The following is a 24,579-nucleotide window of genomic DNA, read 5'->3' as shown; positions in this document are numbered from 1 at the left end:
GAAACCCTACACCACTTCAGACAAATGGATATCCAACATCTTCTTATAAGCTTCCAGTGTTGCGGCATTCACAACTTCTGGAGGCAAGCTGTTCCACTGATTAATTGTTCTAACTGTCAGGAAATTTATCCTTAGTTCTAAATTGATTCTCTCCTTGATTAGTTTCCACCCGTTGCTTCTTGTTCTACCCTCAGGTGCCTTGGAGAACAGTTTGACTCCCTCTTCTTTATGGCAACCCCTGAGATATTGGAACACTGCTATCATGTCTCCCCTAGTCCTTTTCATTAATTTTCATTACTTCCCCACCCCTAATCTCCCTGATCCAATTGTTAAATGAATGTGTGAGTCATTAAGTGAAGTGTGGAGTGCTTCAGAGATGGGAGAGATCATTGGAGGGTTAGCGCAGTCCCAGGCCCACCCTTCCCCTGCTCCTGAAGCACTGGGTGCTCTGTTTACTGTTCTTTAGTGTTCCCCAGGGTCAGCCAACTCCCAGAAGGAGACATCATCTATTTGTGGAGTTTCTGGAGCTTTCCCATGAGAAGTACTACTTGCTAGGAGAGGCCAGCAGCTTCAAGAAAGCTGAGCCTCGTATTGCATTGCATTGCATCACCTAGGCTCCTCTGCAAAAACAAACAGGCAAATTGGGTGCTGCTGGGCTCTGGAGCTGGGTGAGGAGGAGACCAAGTCTTTGGAAGTCCTTGGTTGACCAGATAGGAAGTAGTCCTCAGTCCTCCATTTCTGCTGCCCAAATTTAGGCTCCCTTGCCTTGCTGCGGCCAGCTTGGGAGCAAGTCAAGGACCTGGGATAATAGCAATAGAACTTAGGCTTATATCTGGGTCTTCATTTTACTGACCTCAGAAGGACGGAAGGCTGAGTTAAACTTGAGCCTGGTGGATTTTGAATTGCAGGCAGCTGGCAGTCAGTAGAAGTAGCCTGCAGTACTGCATTCTAACCACTGCGCCACCATGGCAGGATGGATGGGGAAGGGGGCGGGGGATCATTTGAGAATCCCTTTATAACCTTCTGACAAGCAAAGTCAATAGGGAAGCCAGGTTCACCTAACAACCATGTTACTAACTTGACAACTGCAGTGATTCACTTAACAGCTGTGGCAAGGAAGGTCATAAAAAGGGGCAAAACACACTTAACGCAACTAGAATAACAGAGTTGGAAGGGACCTTGAAGGTCTTCTAATCCAACCCCCTGCTTAGGCAGGAAACCCTACACCACCCAGTAGTTGAATGTAAAGATGAATAATGGTGGGAGCACTGCAGCAGCCATTGCTTTGCAAGCATTACTTTTTGGGGTGTGGGTGGGTGGAAAGTTCTGTCATAACTTTGAATGGCTAAGCCTAGATCTTTTCCAAGTTGATTTCCTATCCTTGACAAATTCTATATATCTTGAAAGCTGCAGCCTCCCTCAATTCCAGTAGAAGAAGTTTCAGATTTGTTCCTGTCCAGCCTTGGAGAAAATAAATGGTTTTGTAATGAGGCATAAGATGAAACCCTTCAAATCAGGCAATTTTAATGTGTTATTTGAAAGCATTTCTACTGCATATCAGCACTGTGAACACATTTTGAAAATGTGATCTCTGCACTAGGCTTGCCGACTAAAATATTTGGTCCACCTAGGACAGGATGATGGAGGAAGAAGGGAAGAAAAAGAAATGCGAGATCTTAATGTTATGATTCTTATGCTGCTTAGCTGGGGTAAAAACACTTAAGGGTTTCCTGATGGAATGGCTACTGGCAAAGTCAGATTTAGGAAAGTGGCCAAGGCATCTGGCAGAAATGATGGAATAGCCTTGCTTCTGCTTTTTCCCTCTTCTCTGCAGCTACGTTATAATGGCAGTGGGCTAAATGATTTAACTGCAGAACATACAAACCAGCTTAGGTAATGGGTAGCATTGGTCAATATTCATTTTGCAAATGCAGTTCGGTGTTCTCCGTAACATCATATATAAGTAAACCTGATAATAATAGATATTTAACCTACACGTTAAAGGATATTTCAAAAAGTAAATGCAAATTTTAAAAAAAGACTCACATAGCAAAGGAAGCCATTTTGTTATTGCTTTCCCAAATACCATTGTAAAGTATGGCACCAATTAATGTGCAAATAAGTGTTATATATTCCTGAAATGCAACTGTTTCAGCTATATTAGAACTGTGATTTAATTATGCACACACATACACGCAACACATTAAAAAATGCATTCAAGGTTTTTCTTCCATTAAACCAACTTCTAATTTGTTTATGGAATTATTGTCCCTTGCTTAGTCAAGGAAAGTATGTTTTAGAGATGTGTTAATCATTATAGTTATTTTGTATAAGTAAACAACCTAAGCAGATATTATGTTAAATGGAATAGGGTTTATTGGAATTAGAGGTAATGGCAGGCTTTTATCAGGAAAATGTTTGTAAAGAATACACACCGATAGGCCACAAACTGTGCATTTAAAACAACTTAAAATGCTATAATTTTCAGAAGAGTATATGCACAATGCTAACAGCAGTCAGCACTATGTAGAAAACCGAACACTTGAATTGCTAACAGTTATTACATTTTTGCATAATCCATTTAATTACGTCTCATTTAATGTAGCAGTTCAGGCAACCTAGCTCTTATGTTCAGGAAAAAGAATCAAAGAACTATAATCACATGTCAACACGTAAGTCAAATGGGAAAGCCTTCTGTATAAACCATAGATAACACACTTGTACAAGGAGTTTCAAATGAGTAGAGCAGTATTTATCAACATGGCAACTCTTAAGTTGTATGGACCTTCTCCAATCAGGGGAAAATAGGAGGGGAAAGGAATAGTACATATGTTCCCTGCCTTGAGTTATTTATAAAAATAATACAGGCAGTTAAACATCTAAAATAAAATAAAATAAATACATAAATATGTTATTTGGCATAATTCAACATCCTGGTAAGTACTAGTGCTCTCCCCGCCCCACCCCCAAAAGGTAGAACTATTCCTTAGAACTGTATCAGCTATCTAGAATCAAATAGAATTGTATCATATCATAGAGTAGAGTAGAGTAGAGTAGAGTAGAATAGAATAGGTCAGAACGATTTCAATAGTTCCAAGAAGGTTTCATACATATTTGCGCTATTCAGGTGACCCTGAGGGCACACATAAAGCTCCAAGTGTTTTCAATGATTCTCAGAGAGAGTGCTAAAAACCAGAAGACTGCAAGGAATATACATCCTTCCATCCTTTACCATTCAGTCAGAACTGAAGAAGTTTCTTGGATGAGAAGTGAAACTCTTCAAAGAAAAACAAAGAAAGTCAAGTAGCCTTTTGAAGGAAACAAAACCTTTGGGATAACCATGGACCAAATGACTGATAATCTGCATAGACAAAGAACTATAGTACTCCAATTTACAAAATTTTTCTGACCTCATATTCCTTCTCCTAAAGGCCATCTGGAGATATAAATATGCTAAGGGCATATTTTTCTTTTGGGGGGGGGGGATCAAGTGAAAGTCAAAAACAAAAAAGTGCAGCTCATTAGAGAGTGGCTGAGATAAACACTAAAAGAGGGTAAACAGCAGGAACTTTAGTGGGAGTGCCTCTACTTTGGCAATACCACCAAATGGGTAGCTGAGCCACTAAGGCAACACATCTGTGTGGCAGCTACTACTGTATAACTATAGCTTTGAAGTTTTACACCATGCTAACAGTTCTAGATTTCATTATATTGTAAAGCCAGGTTATTTCTATGATTTCATTAATTTATAGGTAAAGGTAAAGATAAAGGTAAAGGTTCCCCTCGCACAAATGTGCTAGTCATTCCTGACTCTAGGGGGCGGTGCCCATCTCTGTTTCAAAGCCAAATAGCCAGCGCTCTCCGAAGACGTCTCCTTGGTCATATGGCCACATGACTAAATGCCAAAGGCGCACAGAACGCTGTTATCTTTCCCCCAAAGATGGTTCCTATTTTTTTCTACTTTGCATTTCTACATGCTTTCAAACTGCTAGGTTGGCAGAAGCTGGGACAAGTAACCAGAGCTCACTCTGTTATTCGGCACTAGATTCGAACCGCTGACCTGCCGACCTTTCTGACTGACAAGCTGAGCGTCTTAACGACTGAGCCACCACATCCCTTTTGTTAATTTATATTCGCTTGTAAATGAACCTCAGAGCCTTGAAAACACGCTATTGTAATGTAAGCATCTTAGGCAATCAAGCCATTAGAATAAAAGAATAGGTATAAAATATATCTGATTTTAGAGGAGAAAAAAAAACCTGTCTCTAGTGCTGGAGTCTGAAGATTCTGAACAATGTCATCATGTGTATTGTTACTGAGCCTTGCCACTGATCTCAAAACGTATTCACAATGCAAGTAGCAGGAAACCGGATTTATCACATCTATTCATTATGTTAATAAGGATTTGGGGAATAATTTTTCAGAGTGAAAAAAAATGGCTCCGATTTTTTTTTATGCCCTACAATGGAAGAGTATTTACAATGCTATGAATTTGGATGCTCTAGTTACTATGAAAGGATTGTGTACTCCAGTGAACTAATGAGAGGTCTGCTTAGCAAATTAACTAACAAAAGAATAATGTTCCCTAAAGTCTGCAATTCCTCCTTCTCCAGTATTTGAAAATAAGATTTCTGCTTTTTATTGATGAGGATAGAAAAACTTTTCAGAGAGAGTTCAATCTGTTTCTTCCTAAATATATTATGCAGTCACAGTTGATTTGACTACACAGGACTTTTTCTTTTGCTGTCTACTATGCTTGCTTTTTTTCGTAAATAAAACATGTGTAGTATGGTTGTATATATAATTCCAAAGTAATTTGAAAAAAATGCTTTGGACCGTGCATGCGCACAGCACTTTCCTGCTAACTCATTAAAACGTCAACTACTGTTTAAAGAATCGATTCATTAACGTTGACATGATTCTGAAAGACTAAGCAGAATGTATCAGAAAGATCAGAGATCAAAGTTTCCAGCAAAGAAGGAAGAGGCCATTCTGAGGTTCTGCAGAGTGGAAGTATTTCAAGGAAAAAGATTAGTTTTGCAGTGAGTTTATGTTCCTAACTCTGGAGTTGATCATAAAACAATCCAGCTTCAAATTTCTGTCAATGTCAGGAGAATAGGGAGGTCCAGAGGAGATTTCAAACTCTTTTAAAGCCACCATGTGTAAGCATCCGACTTGTGCTGTGTGTGGCAGTTTGTAACAGCATTCAGTAGAGGAGATTTTGGAATTCACATATGTTCATTTAAATACATGTTTCGCCTTTTCAACCACATATGTATGAATTGCTTGGTGGGCTACATACAGAGAAAATTGAACAAATCCCAGTTCTGTTAAGTACCAACTATGTACAAAATATGGGACATTTTGATGTGGACACAATTCGTTATTAAAAATGCTATTTTTCAGTCCAAAGGTCCATCATTCTGTAGAGGAACTTTGACCTACAAACAAGTTAGATGCTAAAATGTATTTTAACAGGACGGTGATTTTTTTTTTGCAGGAAAATGGACATAAATGAATAGTTCACAATTGTGATATTACAGCAGTGACGTGTGGTGAGGTTTATGACTGGTGAGGCACTGACACAGTGCTGAGTTTCAAATATTTTTAGACTTGTGGACTTCAACTCCCAGAATTCCACAGCTAGGCGTGCTCAGTTCCAATTTAAAGCGACAGCATTTGTTTTTCTCCTTTGCTCCTTCTTTCTTTTTCTTTTTCTTCTCCTTCCCCTCCTTCCTCCCTCTCTCCCTTCCCCCCCCTCTCAAACACACACACACACACACACACACACACACACACACACACAGAGAAGTTGGATTGGACTATCTCTCCTACCCCTTCCCTCTCTCACTCACTCTCAAACAAACCCCCCCACACACAAAAGTTGGATTGGATATCTTTTCCAGTGGCTTGAAAGCAGCTCCTCTGCCATCCCCCCCCCACATTCAATACAATACAATACAATACAATACAATAGTAGAGTTGGAAGGGATCTTGGAGGTCTTCTAGTCCAACCCCCTGCCTAGGCAGGAAACCCTATACCGTTCCACACAAATGGCTATCCAACATCTTCTTAAAGACTTCCAGTGTTGGGGCATTCACAACTTCTGGAGGCAAGCTGTTCCACTGATTAATTGTTCTAACTGTCAGGAAGTTTCTCCTCAGTTCTAAGTTGCTTCTCTCCTTGATTAGTTTCCACCCATTGCTTCTTGTTCTGTCCTCAGGTGCCTTGGAGAAGCTGCCCCTGCTGCCTTTCCCAAACACCTCCACAATTGCAAATGCAGCCTGCTGTCTGGGTGGGAAATGCCTGGAACACAATAAAGCCCACCCACCACCTCCTGCTGGCAGGCTGGGGTGAGAGGAGAGGCAGAGAAGCCGGAGGGAAGCCGAGCCGAGCCTTCCAAAAGAAAGAGGCTGGGGGGAAGTGTGTGTACTACAGCATGGCTCTTTGCCTGGCTTCCTGCCTCCTCCTGTGGTCTCCTCAGTGCTCGCTTGTGCTCTCCCTCCCCAAGTGTAATTTGATTGCAGGTGGAGCCACGTTGCCTTTTCAAACTTGTAATCAGTGAAGCTGGGCTAGATTTTTATATAGTTTTATCCAGCTGTGTGTGTGTGAGAGAGAAATGAATGGGGGCCTGGGGAGGAAGTCACTACACTTGGGGAGGGAGAGCACCAGTGAGGTTAAGCAGAGTAATCTACGGTGAGGCAGCAACTAGCTCAGCTTTTTCCTTTTACTTTTTTTTTTCATGATGAGTGTGGTGAGGCTATGCCTCACTTGCCTCACCTGACTGCACGTCACTGTATTACAGCCATATTATGATCTTACTTAAGGTCTACTACATCATGTATTCAGCATTGAGTAGATCTATATTCCTAGATAATAGATGTAGTTGTGGGCATGCAGAAATTATCTTGACTCTTCTGCTTTTTCTACTGCTTGAATACGAATGTTGTCTTGAATTCTGTTTTCAATTGTTTTCTGACTTTCTTTTAACATTGCTAGCCATATCTGTCATTATTTAGAACAGAAATGTATGGAAGGAATTGTTGGGGGCAATATGCTGACTCTGTAAACCCCTTAGAGAGGGGCTGTGAAGCAGTATATAAGTCTAAGTGCTATTGCTATCCTGGAGCTATGTATCTGGTGGCAGAAAGTTTAAGAAGGTCATCTGAAATGAAGCTTTGCAAGAGATTTCCATGAGCTTCACAGTGGCTCTGTGACTTTGGAAAAGGTATGTCATGAGATGTTGAATGTAGCATCCAAGTATCATTCTGAGAGAAATATCAATAAGATTATCATGCAAGCACTTCTGGTACATAATAAAAAAACAAACTGTATTGATCTTCTTAGATGCAAAAAAACACCCTTGACAATTTGAACTGGGATTTCTTGTTTAAGGTTCTGAAAGATACGAATTTTGGACAGCACTTCATAAAATGGATGAGATCGATCTATGCATTACAGAAAGCACACAATTGTTAATGGAGATCTAACAAAGCTTTTGAGATACAAAAAGGAACAAGACGGGAATACTGACTATCTTTTTCTTGTTTATATTGAATACAGATATGGGACAGATGAGAAAATTGAGGAGTAAAGGTTAAAAAAGAAACTTTGCAGATGACTTGGTGTTGGTTCTAGAAGATTTCTTAAAGTGAATTGAAATATGAATGTATACATTATATGGTGGTTTAGCAAGCTTCAAGATTAATAAACAGAAGACGAAGATGCTAACAAAAATACGAAAATAGAAGACCAAACAGAATTGATAAGCAAATTAAGTTTTAAGATTGAAAACAAAGTAAAATATGAAGCTATCCTTAGGACAAATATAAATTGTATGCTATTTTAAAATAATTATGTTAAGACATGGAATGAAGTTAAAAACATATGTTAATATGGGAGGAACTACGATTTTCATTGCTGGGGAGAATTTTTTAGTTAAGAAATGAATGTCTTGAATAGTATGTCTTTTTATTTTAAAAAGTACTGCTTTGATAACTGGTGCACCATTTTACAGTGGCAGAAGGGTATATCTAAAGTTGTGTGGTGGGGAAAAAAAGCATGAGTTAAATATAACATGCTACAAGAAGCAAAGGAAAGAGAGGGATTGGATTCACCAGATTTGAATTTGTGTTTTGCAGTTTGCTGTTGATTTGGATGAAACAGTGAGTGTTGCTGAGAAACAGAAAACTTCTATAGTTAGAAAGACATGATCCAAGATTTGGGAGGCATGGATATTTGTGGTACAACAAAATCAAAGTCAATGTTTGCTTTTAAAAAATCATTATGTTAGGCATGCCATATTGCGGATATGGAATAGATATAACTCCAGTTTGTGCTTGAAAACACCTTTGTGCTTCTCAGCACAAAATGCTAATTGTACATGAGAAATAATAGACAAATATTGTTAGTTGAGAAGTTGTGACCCCATGGACAACATTCCCCCATGCCTTCCTGTTCTCTACCACCCTCTGGAGTCCATTTAAATTCACATCAACTGCTTCAGTGACTCCATCCAGCCACCTCATTCTCTGTCGTCCCATTCTTCTTTTGCCCTCAATCTTTCCCAGCATCAGGCTCTTCTCCAGTGAGTCCTTCCTTCTCATTAGGTGGCCAAGGTATTTGAGTTTCATCTTCAGGATCTAGTCTTCTAAAGAACAGTCAGGGTTGATCTCCTCTAGGACTGTCCGGTTTGATCGTCTTGCAGTCCAAAGGACTCACAGGAGTCTTCTCCAGCACCATAGTTCAAAGGACTCAATTCTTTGGCGCTCAGCCTTTCTTATGGTCCAACTTTCACAGCCAAATGGGAAAACCATAGTCTTGACTATGCACACTTTATTGGCAGGGTGATGTCTACTTTTTAGTATGCTGTCTAGATTTGCCATAGCTTTCTTCCCCGGGAGCAAGCGTCTTTTACCTGCGGGATCGTATTCTGCCCCATACATCCCTACGACCCATCCGCTCGCACAGAGAGGGACTTCTCCAGGTGCCGTCCACCAGACAGTGCCGAGGGGCGGCGCCTAGGAGCAGAGCCTTCTCTGTGGCGGGCCCAGCCCTGTGGAATGACCTCCCTCCGGATATTAGGACCACCACTGACCTCCGCTCCTTCTGTATAAAGCTCAAGACCCACCTATTCCAAATAGCTGGCCTGGCTCAACCATAACTTCATAACGCTCCTGACGGGTTTTTTTAATTGGTAATTTTATTTAATGGGATTTTAAATTGTGTTTTTTAATTGTCTTCACTTATTAATCTACCTCCTCCATGCACATGTATATGTCTTTGTTTCTTATGTATGTATGTTGTCTTTATCTGTATTTTATTTGCTTTGATTGTACGCCGCCCCGAGTCCTTCGGGAGAGGGTTGCGGCTAATCAAATAAAATTATTATTAATTATTATTATTATTATAATTTCTTGGCTGCAGTCCCCATCTGTGGTGATCTTGGAGCCCAGGAAAATAAAATCTGTCACTACCGCCTTTTCTTTCCCATCTATTTGCTAGGAATTGAGAGGGCCAGATGCCATGATCTTAGTTTTCTTAATGTTGAGTTTCAAGACCACTTTTGCACTCTTCTTCTTCATCCGCATCAAGAGGTTCTTTAGTACCTCTTCACTTTCTGCCAGGGGAGTGGTATCATCTGCATACCTGAGGTTGCTGATATTTCTTCTGGCAATATTAATTCCAACTTGTGATCCATCTAGCCTCGTCTTTCTCATGATGTGCTCTGCATATACTGTAAGTTAAATAGGCAGGGTGACAGTATACAGCCTTGCCGAACTCCTTTCCCAATTTTGAACCAATCAGTCGTTCCGTGTCCATTTCTCACTGTTGCTTCTTGACCCACATATAGGTTTCTCAAAAGACAAATAAGATGGTCTCGTACTCCCATATCTTTAAGAACTTGCCATAATTTGTTGTGATCCACACAATCAAAAACTTTAGAATAGTCAATGAAGCAGAAGTAGATGTTTTTCTGGAACTCCCTAGCTTTCTCCATGATCCAGCATATGTTGGCAAATACAACTGACTAATTTGTAAACTAGAAATTTGTCAAGGAGAATGTAAAATAAAACCAAGAGAAGAACTTGGTTCTTCTCTTGAAGAAATTTATAAAGAGAAATTTATATTATGAGTTATATATGTTAAATTAGCTTAGAAGATGGCATTAATGGGCTATTGTTACTTTAAGAGAAACTTATATTGTGAATGTTGGGAGGAGAGGGGGTACAATATGTGAATGAGTAATTTACTTTAAGACGGGGGGAGGGGAGGGGGTAAAGTATTTGGTATAATATCTGAATGAGAATTTTTTGGGGGGTTGGGGGGAGGGGGCATAGTATCTGTATGTGATTTATACTGTATGGTGGGGGGGGGGTTAAAAGGGGGAAAATTTGTCTGTATAAAACTTTTTCAATTAAAAAAAAAACCACAAGAACTGGTGGCAGGGGATATTGAAATTTGAAACAGAAGTGTGCGAATGAATGTCTGATAAAGTGGACTAAAAGTTTGGTTATAATATACAGATGAAACAATGGAAAAATATGTGATGGAAGGAACTTAAATGTACGCAATTTGCAAATTTATCATCATAAAGAATTTTTTATAAAATGAAATATGACACATTACCAGAGAAATTGACTAGAATATATAAAGGTGCTTCAAATTTATTTTGGAAATGTGAACCAGAGACATGTTTTGCCATGTTTGGTGGACTTGTAAAAAAGTTAGAAAATTATGGATTCAAGTACATATACTGATTCAGAGGACTTTTGATTGACAAACAATTGCAAGTATGTCATGGAACTTTGTTTTTGTACATAACTGTAGTGAGATTACTCTATGCACCTGGCAGTGGTGGGATTCAAATTTTATTACTACCAGTTCTGTGGGCGGGGCTTGGTGGGCATGGCTTGGTGGGTGTGGCAGGGGAAGGTTACTGTAAAATCTCCATTCCCCCCCCCCCCACTCCAGGGAAAGGTTACTGCAGAATCCCCATTTTCTCATGATCAGCTGGGACACGGGAGGCAGAGAATAGATGGGGCAGCCAGTCAGAGGTGGTATTTACCGGTTTTCCGAACTACTCAAAATTTCACTACTGGTTCTCAGAACGTCTGGCACCTGGACAAAAAAATTGGGCATTGCCCACAATGGAGGAATGGTTAGTTAAAATGCGAGCTGGATCTTGCTGAGATGCCTAAATTGACTTATTTGATCAGGGGAAAAAAAAACAATAAATCACATTTATTGCTGACTGGAAGCCTGTTATAAAATGAACATACTATATGATTTATGGTTTTGATAATTAGGGTAGAAAGAAGAAGGGTATGCTGTAACTAGAGAGTAAGAAGTAATCTTATAATTGTACTTACGCCTATTGCAAAGAAAATTGAAAGCTATTTCTTTGTCTCTTTTTTCTTTTCTTTTAATTTTTCCTACCTTTAACATTCTTTTTTATTTCTTTTTCTTATTCTGTATATTACTTTGCATTCATTATTTTTATTTTGTTTTCAAAAACATTTAATGAAATCATATAAAAGAGAATTCATGCCAAACAGGATAACAACAACACATTTATTTACACGGTACAATGATTTTGCAGGTTGCTTTATTTGTGGCATGCAGAACAGAAGGGAAAATGCGCCACTCTCTGTGTAATAAAAGAGAGGCAGAAAGAGGAGAAACCAGGAAGTTCATACAAAAGAAGTTTGTCCACATTTCAGCTTATTAACACAAAAGGTCAGTCTGATTGGTTATTCATTAGCAAGAGTGGCACGGTTTTGGTCGCTCTGCAGTAGTCACAGTATATCTTTGTGAGACTAAAGAGTATTAGGAGGAAGAAAGGTAGGGAGATTTGGCTGGAAAAGAAATCTGTTCTGCTTCTGTTTGCTAATTTTATCTTTTTATTTTTGGCTCCCAGGAAAATGGCTCAGGTCTTTCTGAATGATCAGAAGAGGAAATGAAAATTTCCCCTGACACGAAGATTTGCTTTTCATTGCTCAGGTTTCAGTCCTGAGCAAGTAGCCACAAGACGAGGAAAGAAACTCTTGGGGAAGACTTTTCGTTTTTAGAAATTGAGAGGAAAGAAAATCCAAGTAAAAAATCTTCTCCAATCCCAGCAAAGTCCCTTGGCTTTTATCTTGTTCAAAGGGCTTGAAGGATGAGTTTGGAAATGACGGATAATGAAGGAAACAGCTTTCAAGGATTTGTGAATGCGTAACACGGGGGGACAGGAGAGAAGAGGGGGGAAAAAAAGCTGAAGAAATTGAAACTAGCAAGTAAGAGGAGCCACAGCATGGGAAACTGCTGCCAGAAGAACTGTACAAGTCTGGAGTCTTACGTGCTCTGGTTTTTCAAAATTTGTGACTGCAGGTCAGGAGGTAAGACGGGGACAAGCAGTGATACAAATGGCCCTCCGGTAGGACCATCGATATCACCTCCAATCAGAACGGTAGACCAGAGCTGCAGATTTGTTGCCTTGTTTCCTTACCAAGCCCGGACTGAGGATGATCTGAGTTTTCAACCTGGAGATAAGCTTGAAGTGCTGGATACCTCCCAGGAGGGCTGGTGGTTTGCAAACCTGCTTGTGGAGAATGGTCTTGCCAGACCCGGACAAAAACTGCAAGGCTATATCCCAGCTAACTATGTTGCTCCCGACCAGAGTATTGAAGCTGAACCGTAAGTTTTGATACAGACGTAGAGCTAGAGCTAAAGAAAATACAGGCAGTCCTCAGCTTACGACCACAATTGAGCCCCAAATTTATGTTGCTAAGTGAGAAAATTGTTAAGGGCCGTTTGCCCCATTTTACAACTTTTCTTCCCACGTTCCTTAAGTGAATCCCTGCAGTTGTTACATTAATAACACACTTGTTGAGGGCATCTGGCTTCCCCATTGGCTTTGCTTGTCAGAAGGTTGCAAAATGGATCATGTGACCCTGAGATACTGCAACCATCATAAGCATGAGTCGGTTGCCAAGGGTCTGAATTTTGATCACATAAATACAGGGATGCTGGAATCCCTATAAGTGTGAAAAAGGATCATAAGTCCCTTTTTGAATGCCGTTGTAACTTTGAACTGTCACTAAGCGAACTGTTGTAAGTCAAGGACTACCTGTAGATTTCTAGATAATGTACTCCTGTATATTGCAATCACTCAAAAATAGTCTTGGGGAAAATGGTCAAATATATGGAGAATGCCCTTTTGAGAACCCAGAAGCAACCAAATATTGTGGTGGGGCTTTTGTCTAACATAACATTTGTGCAGACTTAATTTGGGGGTGTCAAACTTGATTTCATTGAGGGCTGCATCAGGGTTGTGTTTGAGCTCAGAGGTGTGTGGCCAGAGTGGGTGAGGTAGGTGTGGCCAGAGTGGGTGAGGCCAGCATGACGTCACTCCTGCCGGGAGCACCTGTGGTGGCCCGAGCACTCTACCAGCAAAAACTGGCTCCCAGCTTTGTTTTCGGCTGCCATGGCTTCCTGCAAACTTCTGCCAGTGAAAATGGAATTTGGGAGGGCTGCGAGCTCTATTTTCATTGGCAGAGGGTTGCAGGAGGCCGTGGCAGCCTAAACAGAGCTCAGGAGCCAGTTTTTGCTGGCAAAAGCACTGCGGGCCAGGCCTTCACTGTTTCCAGGGAGGCCACACGGGCCAGATCTAAGCAGCCCACGGGCCGGATCTGGCCCGCAGACTTTGAATTTGACACCCCTGACCTAATTTATCCATTATTTTAAAAAGAGATTGGTATTGGTATTATGCTAGTTGCCCATACAAATTGATTTTTTTTTTGCAACAAATATTAATGTTTCCCTTTCTCAGAATGAATTTATTTGTTTCTTAATGAATTACTATGTGTGGATAGGTGTGTGCAGGTGTACTCTTTCCTGCTTTAGGGATGAAGTACAGAGTAAACAGGACAAATGGAATCTCTCCCACACCTCACATAACAGTAACCATTGAGGTATCTAGATAGCAATAAAGTGAACCCCTCTTGGAAGGTGTGGACTTTTCCTTCATTGAACAGGCTTTCTGGGCTGCAAAACTCTTTGGTTTTTTTCTCTGCCATCATAACTTGAAAAGGTTAATTGTCACCCTGGGATCCCCCAAAGGCATGAAGAGAGTAGTTTTCTATTTAGCTGTGACTTGGAGGCCTACAGCTGAAACTGGATGGCTTTTAAAGTGGAAATACAATATCTATGCCCGTTAGAAAGTGAAGCATTCCAGATCTCCTGAGTTTTAGGATTGCTATTTTAATTATTCAAATATTTAGAAAACTAGTTTGGCAATGAAGACCCGCGAGACTAAATTGCAGTTTGATTGCTCCTTGTTTACCTTAGTCCAGAAAGTTTGAGGTTTTATTTGCATGACTAGATAAACCAGGGCCATAAGTTCCTTACTGCAATTTGCATTCATTATTGAATGAAGAAATATGTGCTGAAAGAAATTGTTTTACTACAGGGAGTTTTAAGAAGTCGATATGATTCATTGGTGCACGTCTACTCTGATTTTAAGGGCACTTGAGGATTTAGGTGCTGTGCATGTCGGTGTACTCAACTTTATACACTAAAATAAAAACAAATGTGTTTTGGTTTTATTAAAAAGTAATACATTGTGGCATAAGTCATGGCATAAGAACTGGAAGAAAAAAATCACAGAGAAAGGGGAAAAGTAATTTCCAATTTTCTTTAATAGAGTTACAGATATGAAATAGATGAACTTTTTGCTTTAAAATTCATGAGCAGTCAAGAATTATCTGTAGATCTTTCCAATCTGCCAATTTTGAGCAGCATATACAGTAACTCCCCAACATTTAATTGGGATTAAAATCATACACAATTAGTTAAAAAAAAAACCAGCTACTAGAAGTTATGAGTTTCTACTATTTTCATTGGAACAAACATATGACACTATTCAGCTACTTGAGTGTAAGATACCATCTAAAGAAAAAGATGGGTGAAGTGAAATCTGAAGGAAATAAATAATTTGTTGCCATTATACAAGTTTCAATACTGTATGTGAGCACTAAGCCAAATGCAGAACTGAGCTTTAAGACGTCATAAATCCTGCTCATTGGTACATACCTCGATCTTCAGGACCATGTGATTATTATGTCTTCCTGTTACATAAATCATAATTCATGGAAATCCAGGCATGAGCCTTCTCAGAGTTGCTCTCCTGTTTCTGGAATTCTTTTCTAGAGCAGCATTTCTGAACCTTGGCAACTATATGGTGTGTAGAGGTCGACACTCAGAATTCTGGGAGTTGAAGTCCATACATCTTAACTTTGTCAGCCAAGATTGAGATACGCTGTCCTAGAGAAATTGTTTGGAATGGACTTTGAGAATTGATTCTCTGAGGAAAAGACATTCTATCTCTGAGGGTTTTTCATGCCAACTTTTTGTCTATGCTACAATTGTATTTTTTAATGAATAGTATGTTACCGCCTGGCATATTTTTGAATGCTGTTCAAAAGATTACTTACTGCTTTTTGTACACGCTATGTTTCTTGCTCTTTTTCTTCCCCCTCTTCTTCTCCGGTTCTTCTTTTGTTCTCCACATGTTGGTTTCAAAGGATTTTGTAAGATTCCCTGGCAAAATATTTGTTTGCAAGTATGTTCAGATATAGTACATTTTAAAAATAAATCATCGAGAAATACGTGTGTTTTAATTATTATTGTTCGGTAAAGCAAATGAAATAATGTCTTCTTGCTTAACTGCTTGGCTGAGGTTAATTCAACACACCTGTTCTGTGCCTCACATAAACAAGATTTTGTTGATATCAGTAGTCTGCTAGGTATTCTTGCTGTTATCAGAAACATACCAGGTGTGGGTTGCTCGGCTGTTCCAGGAATGCTTGCTGCCAATGGAAGCATCTGCAGATGAATGCATTAGGAAAAAAAATGCTTATAATGACTTCTTATTCTTAGCACAGCCTTTTATTCCTGGAAAGGAAGTAATACTCTTTACATAATGATCATTTCTGCATGCTGCCAGCTCTCAGATATGGGTTTATCAGGCTAATCTCATTTCAGTTCAGAGGTTAAGCAGGATTGGGCCAGAGAATTCCCTGGGTCTTAGTTTAGGTGAGACTGGAAAGGTTAAAAAAAATCCTGAAAAAAGGCAATGGCAAACCTCTTTGTTATTTCTGATTAGATAAAGGACTGGAGGTCTCCATGCATCCATCAGGATTTGAGTTTGATGCAAGCACATATGTACCTCAGAAATCACCCATTAAAACTTAGCACCGATTGCAATTGATCCATGACAAGGAAATACAGCATAATAAATATGTCACGAAGATATAACTGAGGCTCAGTCATCTCTTTGTGAGGAGCACAATGTGGATGTAAAAAAAAGAAAAAGAAATTTGTTTTTATGGGAGTTGTAATGCAACATGCCCCTCAAGTGCCTAGCTGGGGAAGGCTACATTATTATTTAGCTTAATCTTTTCACACATCAGGGCAGCTAAACAATAAAATGCTTATTTTCCACAAAATGCTGGAGAACTAGTTGTGTTATATTTTTCACTAACATCAGGATTTTCATTCCCCTGTGTAGCCGAGACAGCTCATAATGTCCTATTTATACAGTTCCTTGCTAATTGTCTTTATCGAAACTTGAGGGACAAACCTGGGGAGTCACCCAATTTCATGAGTATTGTTCAGAGCTGTTAATGAAGACTTGCAATTCACATGGGTTTATGTCGGATGGGATGGGTTTATGGATGAGTTTCATATCCAAGCAAATGTTTTCTAATGCCCCAGAGATTTAGTAGTTCTCAGCAATTAAAAGAACAAAACCTACTGTTTGACATGTTGATGATTAAGCTACAAAATAAATCATGTTGTTTAAGGACAGCTGTTGTATCTTTTCTTAGCTTATAATATATATACAATATTATGTAATAGTATATGTGCAGTGTTGTTTCTCTCTTAACCAAGGCAATTTCTGCCAGGAGCCCAAACAGATTTATTTATTAGATTCTTTATCCCATTTTTATTACTTTATAAGTAATATAAATATTGTGTTTTCCCCACAATAACCTGTGAGGTGGGTTGGGCTGAGAGAGAATGACTGGCCCAAAGTCACCCAGACAATTTTCATACCTAAAGTGAGACTAGAACTCACGGTCTCCGGTTTCCCATGCTAAACAACTGTGCTAAACAACTAACTTCCACAGCAGTGTCTTATGCGTGAAGATATTTACTCAGGCTTGTATTGCTATTATCCTTCTCATCTTCTCATCTTTTTCATCTTCTCATCTTTCCTACTATCTTCCCCTATTGGTATCATGACTTATAACTCGTTGTTTGTATCTTATGATTTATTATTGTTCCTTATGATTTATGATCTACGTCTTACCACTTTGTTGTTTGTGTGTACACTGAAAGCTTATGCACTGGAGACAAATTCCTTGTGTGTCCAATCATACTTGGCCAAAAAAGAATATTCTAATATTCTAATTATAGACCAGTACCTACATTACTGCAGATAGTTCTCAACTTACACTCACAATTGAGACCAACATTTCTCTTGCTAAGCAAGATTGTTAAGTGAGTTGCACCCCATTTTATGACCTTTCTTTGCCATAGTTGTTAAGCAAATCACTGCAGTTGTAAAGTAAATTATGCAGTTGTTAAGTCAATCTGGTTTCCACCATTGACTTTGCTTGTTGGAAGCCAGCTGGCAAGGTTACAAGTGATGGCCATATGATCCAGAATACTGCAACTGTCATAAATACAAGTCAGTTGCCAAGCACCTGAATTTTGATTGTGACCATGGGGAAGGTATAATCATTGAAGGTGTGAAAACCAGTCATAAGCCACCTTTTTCAGTGCTTTTGTAACTTTGAATGGTTACTAAATGCATGATTGCAAGTTGTGGATTATTTGTACATGTTCCTAACAAGAGCTATGTAGAATCAGCTACTTGGCTGAGGAATCACTCCGTGCGATATGAAATGTAGGAAAGAGAGAAGCCGTGTCCAAGAAATTGATTAAACTTTGCCATCCATGAGCACTCTATGTAAGATCTACCCCTACAGTATATCTTCTGTCTTTCCCTGTAGGAGAGAGATTGGGGAGAGGAGAGAGGGCCAGGTGAAGGAGTCCAAAGGACAATCAGCTTAGAATCTCTACACTGTCACAAGAGAACTAAGTTCCAACCTGTCTAGAATGCTGTTGAACCTTAGTTTTGCACAGGTGTAAACCATTCGTTTAACCAGTGCATAGGCTTGAGCAATAAATCAGTAATTTCAAAGTATTTCTGTGTGGAACTGGTTCTTTGCTCCTGACACTTCCTCTCTCATTCTTGGGTCTCAGACTCTCATTCATTTAATCGACATGAAAGGGATCTGTGTGTGTACAAAAAAACTTCTCCATAAAAGGAACACTTCCTTCTAAGTATCCCTGATTTTTATTTCACGGGGAGAAATGCTTTATTAGCCATGTGTTGAATATATCAGTAGCTGAGGACGGTGACCTCAGTAGCTGAGGATATCTGAACATTATTCAGTAGATTGACAAGGACCAATCTGGAGAAAGCTCTATTACCATCTGTATTTGCATCCTGCTATTGAGCCCCTTGTCTTCTATTATTTTGCAACTGGAAAACAAACCCTGACCAGGCTTGAAAAGTTGAAAAAAAAAGATGATATTTCAGGGATTGTTTTCTTTCACCTTTGTTTAGCATTTATATATTAGCTCCGCATATTATCTTCATGTGGGTAAATTGGGGATCCAGGTGTATCCAGCCATTTCATCAAGACAAAAGCAATTTCCACGGTGCTGCCTTAGAAATCTAATAATAACTTTCACTGTTTTTATTGTAGGTAGAAACATGTACCAAAATACAGAAAGGGTAGGTCAGAAAGAATGCCATTTTTCCAAGGACTGAATGAGTGATAGGTTGTTGGGGATTTGGAGGCCTTTGTCTATATTAGCCAATTCAGAGATTGAAGATTTTACCAACTTAAGTAATTTATTATGTGCAATTTTCAAAATGACATACTGGAACCATGACATATTATTATAACTAATAAGAGTTTTTGAAGAATATGATGATTTTACAGTTTTAATTCAGCTTATTATAAAACTAAAGTTTTATTGTACAGTCAAAAGGAGAATTGCCTTCTAAAGTACTTAACCAGTTGAAGCACAGAGCAGGATATTCTGGAGTAAGAATTACTTATCTTACAAATTTAAAATAACACAAAGGACATATTTTTCTAAAGTATTTTTAATTCTTTTAAAATATGTCTAAATGAAATGTTTTTCAATGAAGATTGTTTTATACAACCTGGTTCATCAAGCTCATATAATATTCAGATTTTATTCAGTAAAGATATAAATATGTATATAATAATATAACCAATTACTCTACAGAACTGTGATAGCACAGTGGTTAGAATGCAGCACTGCAGGCTATTTCAGCTGCCTGCCAGCTGCCAGCAGATTGGCATTCTAATCTCACTAGGCTCAATGTTGACTCAGCCTTCCATCTTTCCAAGCAGGGACGTGCGGTCAGGGGAGGCAGAGCCTCACCTCTCTTCATGAAATAATAGTATATAATATTATATACATCCATCCGGCCGCGCCCGGGAGCTGCGGAGGCAGAAATGTTGTCGGCGCTCCCGGATGACGAAGCCACGAAAGCGACTGGGTCCTTCCCCAGTCGCTTTCGTGGCTTCGTCATCTGGGAGCGCCGACAACATTTCTGCCTTCGCAGCTCCCGGGCGTGGCCGGATGGAGGTAGCCAGAATGGCGCCGAGGCAGTCCAGTGGGCGAGCGACCAAGGATCAGGCTGCCTCGCTCGCTCTTTCATCCACCCGGACTGCCTCAGCGTCGCTGTGGCTACATCCGTCCGTCCGCGCCCGGGAGCTGCGGAGGCAGAAATGTTGTCAGCGCTCCCGGATGACGAAGCCACAAAAGCGACTGGGTCATTCCCCAGTCGCTTTCGTGGCTTCGTCATCCGGGAGCACCAACAACATTTCTGCCTTCGCAGCTCCCGGGCGTGGCCAGACGGAGGTAATAATAATAATTATAATAATTTGAATTTATTAGCCGCTCCCTTTCCAGGCAGGACTCGGGGCGGCGTACAATGGAGCATATAAAACATAAAACATGTGTACAAACACATAAACATACATATATACAAAGACACACATGCACGGAGGAGGTAACAAATTACAACATTTAGACAGTTAAAAATCACCATTAAAATACCCCAATTGTAAGAAACCCAATGTACAATTAAAATTTAAAATTTAAAAAGACAGTCAGGAGGAGTGAGAAAAATTACGGTTGAGCCAGGCCAGATAATTGAAAGAGGTGGGTCTTCAGCTGTACACGGAAGGAGCGGAGATCGGAAGTAATCCTGATGTCACGGGGGAGGTCATTCCACAGGGCTGGGCCCATCACAGAGAAGGCTCTGCTCCTGGGTGTCGCCCCCCGACACTGTTTGGCGGACGGCACCCGGAGAAGTCCCTCTCTGTGTGAGCGAATTGGTCGTAGGGATGTGTGGGGCAGGATGCGATCCTGCATGTAACTAGGCCCTGTGCCATGAAGCGCTTTAAAGATCATAATCAAAACCTTGAAACGCACTCGGTAGACCACAGGAAGCCAGTGCAGCTCGCGCAGGAGAGGTGTTACAGGGGAGTATCTAGTCCTCCCCATAATCACCCGCGCGGCCGCGTTCTGGACCAACTGTAGTCTCCGAGTGCATCTCAAGGGAAGCCCCATGTAGAGAGCATTGCAGTAGTCCAGGCGAGACGTCACTAGCGCATGGGTGACTGTGCGTAGGGCATCCCGGTCCAATAAGGGGCGCAATTGGCGCATCAGGCGGACCTGATGGAATGCCCCCCTTGCCACGGCTGTTACATGGTCATCCATGGACAGCCGGGCATCTAGGAGGACGCCCAAATTGCGCACCTGTTCCATGGGGGCTAGTTGCACGCCCCCGATGGCCAGAGATGGAAGCACCTGGTTGAACCGGGAGGCCGGAAGCCACAGCCACTCCGTCTTGGAAGGGTTGAGTTTTAGTCGGTTGCCATCCATCCAGACCCGTACGGCCTCCAAACACCGGGACATCATTTCGACAGCCTCATTGGGGTGGTTCGGGGTGGAAATGTATAGCTGAGTATCATCAGCATACAGATGATATCCCACCCCAAAACCACGGATGATCTCGCCCAGCGGTTTCATGTATGTGTTGAACAGGAGAGGCGAGAGCACCGATCCCTGTGGCACTCCACATGTGAGTGGCCTCCGGGTCGATCTCTGCTCCCCTGCCAACACACGTTGCGTCCGGTCAGAGAGGTAGGAGCCAAACCACCGTAAAACGGTGCCCCTGACTCCCAACCCCTCTAGCCGGTGCAACAGGATACCATGGTCGATGGTATCGAACGCCGCCGAGAGATCTAATAGGACCAGGATAGAGGAACAACCCCTATCTCTGGCCCTCCAGAGATCATCAACCAATGTGACCAAGGCCGTCTCCGTGCTGTGCCCGGGTCGGAAGCCGGACTGGCGCGGGTCTAGATAATCATTTTCCTCCAGGTGACGTGGGAACTGCTGTACCACCACACTCTCTACAACCTTCGCTAAGAAAGGAAGGTTGGAGACTGGACGATAATTGACTAGGTCCGTTGGGTCCAGGGAAGGCTTCTTGAGCAGGGGCCTCACCACCGCCTCTTTCAAGGCGGCCGGTAGAGACCCCTCACCCAACGAGGCGTTCACTAGGCCCAGGAGCCAGTCTCGCGTAACCTCCCAGGATGCCAGTACAAGCCAGGAGGGACACGGGTCCAATAAACATGTGGTGGGTCGCAGACGTCCACGCAACCTGTCCAAATCCTCGATGGCAACCGAGTCAAACTCCTCCCAAAGCGGTCCCTCAAGACTCGCCACGGGCGTCTCTACTGAACCACTGAAAGGGGCCCATCCCATCCGGATTTGAGCGACTTTGTCCTGTAGATATTTCCCAAACTCCTCTGCTCTGCCCTGTAAAGGGGCTTCCCACGGTCTCTCAAACAAGAGGGAGCGAGTCACCCGAAACAGAGCGGCAGGGCGGTTATCTGCGGACGCAATAAGAGCGGCACAATGTTGACGTTTGGCCGCTCTTAATGCCACGAGGTACGTCCTCAAATAGGCTCGTGCCTGTGCTCGGTCAAATTCAGAACGGGAGGATCTCCAACGACTCTCTAGGCGTCTCTTGTGGCGTTTCATCACCCTTAGCTCCTCAGTAAACCAAGGGGCCAGGGTGGTTCGTCGCCGCAGGAGAGGCCGCAAAGGCGCCACCCGGTCTAGGGCCCCGGTAGTCGCACTATTCCATGCGTCTACCAGGTCCTCCACTCGGGGGCGGGTCAGGTCCACAGGAGGTGGCCCAAGCTCCGTCTGGAACCTATCTGGTTCCATCAGGCGCTTGGGGCGGAACCATCTAATACCTTCCAGTTCCGCCTCCTCGCAGCGGGGGGTAGCACCAGGGAAGTCCAGCCGGAGAAGTGAGTGATCCGACCATGACAGGGGAATAATGGCTGGATCCCCTATTCCCAGATCACTCATCCACTGGCCAGAGACAAAGACAAGGTCCAGCGTGTGGCCTCCCTCGTGAGTAGGGCCCTGAATTAACTGGGTCAGGTCCATGGCTGTCATGGAAGCCATGAACTCCCGAACCCCCTCAGACGCTTCTCCCATCGACGGCAGATTAAAATCCCCCATCACTAAAAGTTTGGGGGTCTCAACCGCCACCGATGAGATCAGCTCAAGGAGTTCAGGCAGGGCCGCTGACGTATAGCGAGGAGCCAGGTATACTATCAGCAGGCCCAACTGCCTCCCTGGGCCCATCTCACGACAAGGGACTCACACCCGGATGTCTGTGGCACGGTGAACTCTCTCGGCTCTAAGTCGGAAGTAGCCAGAATGGCGCCGAGGCAGTCTGGCGGGCGAGCGACCGAGGATCAGGCTGCCTTGCTCACTCTTTCATCTGCCCCGACCGCCTCGGCGTCGCTGTGGCCAGTCGCTTTCGTGGCTTCGTCATCCAGGAGCGCCGACAACATTTCTGCCTCCGCAGCTCCCGGGAGCGGCCGGACGGATGTAGCCACAGCGACGCTGAGGCGGTCCGGGCGGACGAAAGAGCAAGCGAGGCAGCCTGATCCTCGGTCGCTCACCCGCCGGACTGCCTCGGCGCCATTCTGGCTACCTCCGGCCGGCCGAGCCCAGGAGCTGCGGAGGTAGAAATGTTGTCGGTGCTCCCAGATTACAATGCGATGAAAGCGAGTGGGGAACAACGAGAACCTTCCTGCCTCTGCTGGATTTCGCGTGCTCCTCGCGACTGCAATATGCAGTCGCGAGGAGCGCGCAAAGTCCAGCAGAGGCAGGAAGGTTCTCGTCGTTCCCCACTCGCTTTCGAGGACTGCGGAATGCGAGCTGGCGGAGCACGCTCAGGAAGGCGGGGAATGGGATCATGTGTGCTGGAGGCTGAGGCAGCCTCAACCTCCAGCACACGTGGTCCCATTCCCCGTCTTCCTGATGACGTCACCAGCCTCACCAGCCATAAACCTCACCGCACGTCACTGTTTCTAAGGTCAGTAAAATGAGGACCCAGATTGTTGGGGGCAATATGCTGACTCTGTAAACCGCTTAGAGAGAGCTGTAAAGCACTATGAAGCGGTATATAAGTCTAAATACTATTGTTATTGCTACAGTAAAACAAAAGCACAAAATATAATATAAAATATACAAATATAACAATCAAAACAGCTCTACAATTATATAATAAAATATCCTCTTATTCTATTTTTTGTCACTTTTTAACATCTTTCCTCTTGATTTCTCCCTTCCTTCCTAACACTCCTTTGTTGTTATTTTGTATTTGTCACTTTCTGAAATTTAATACAGTTGGTTAAAAAACAAGCCCATGTCCTCATGATCTCAGCTTTCTGAAATGGATGGGTTGTTTCTTTTTCCAGCAACTAACTAACTAACTAACTAACTAACTAACTAACTAACTAACTAACTTTCCTCCCTCCCTCCCTCCCTCCCTCCCACCCTCCCTCAGCTAATAGTTCAGATTTTAATGAAAATATCTAGAGTTAAGTTATTGTTGTGTGATGTGGCTTATTTTTAATGACCTAAATGAGGATATAGTTAATGCATATATTATTTAAATCCCACCAGTAATATTTACTTTAAGTATCCTAACTATTGGTAGTCCTCAGAAAGGAAGGAAAGCCTGAAATTTCTAGCGGTAGATATATTTTAACAATGCATATAAATTAGCACTTTGGGGTATCAAAGTGTCCTAATTAAAACTTCGATCCTGCTTTTTTATCCTTCATTTCTTTTTATAATATTCTGCACTGCAAAACAAGTATTAGAGAAAATAATAAATCACTTTCCATTGATGTATTAGTGACAATTGTTTTACCTAAACATGATAATAACCCTCTGCCACTGGTATTATAGACAACAAATGCTGTCCAGCTGGACTGCGGTAATAACCGAGTCCAGGTAGGGATTGCTGGTTCATAACAAATCCTCCTTTGTTTTCTCAAAGATGAAGGAGAAAAAGAAAGCTTAGTATCTTTTCT

At 42.0% G+C, this 24,579-nt stretch overlaps 1 protein-coding gene and 1 long non-coding RNA gene across 2 annotated transcripts in view; one reads left to right on the top strand and one right to left on the bottom strand.

Annotated features, from left to right (window-relative positions):
* The window catches only part of LOC309387792, a 957,351-nt gene that overhangs the window by 148,183 nt on the left and 784,589 nt on the right, over window positions 1-24,579 (bottom strand). The window lies entirely within an intron of this gene.
* Window positions 11,771-24,579, top strand: part of FRK (fyn related Src family tyrosine kinase) — a 76,360-nt gene continuing 63,551 nt past the window's right edge. Inside the window, exons 1-2 of the mRNA XM_081945894.1 lie at window positions 11,771-11,845; window positions 11,922-12,679. Coding sequence (XP_081802020.1) covers window positions 12,297-12,679 — 383 coding nt within the window. The 5' untranslated portion in view covers window positions 11,771-11,845; window positions 11,922-12,296. The remainder of the gene's footprint in view (window positions 11,846-11,921; window positions 12,680-24,579) is intronic.

The sequence above is a fragment of the Natrix helvetica genome (genome assembly GCF_964273705.1).
Source record: "Natrix helvetica genome assembly, chromosome: 2".
In the NCBI taxonomy this organism is placed as follows: domain Eukaryota; kingdom Metazoa; phylum Chordata; class Lepidosauria; order Squamata; family Natricidae; genus Natrix; species Natrix helvetica.
This window is presented reverse-complemented; position numbering and strand designations above follow the sequence as displayed.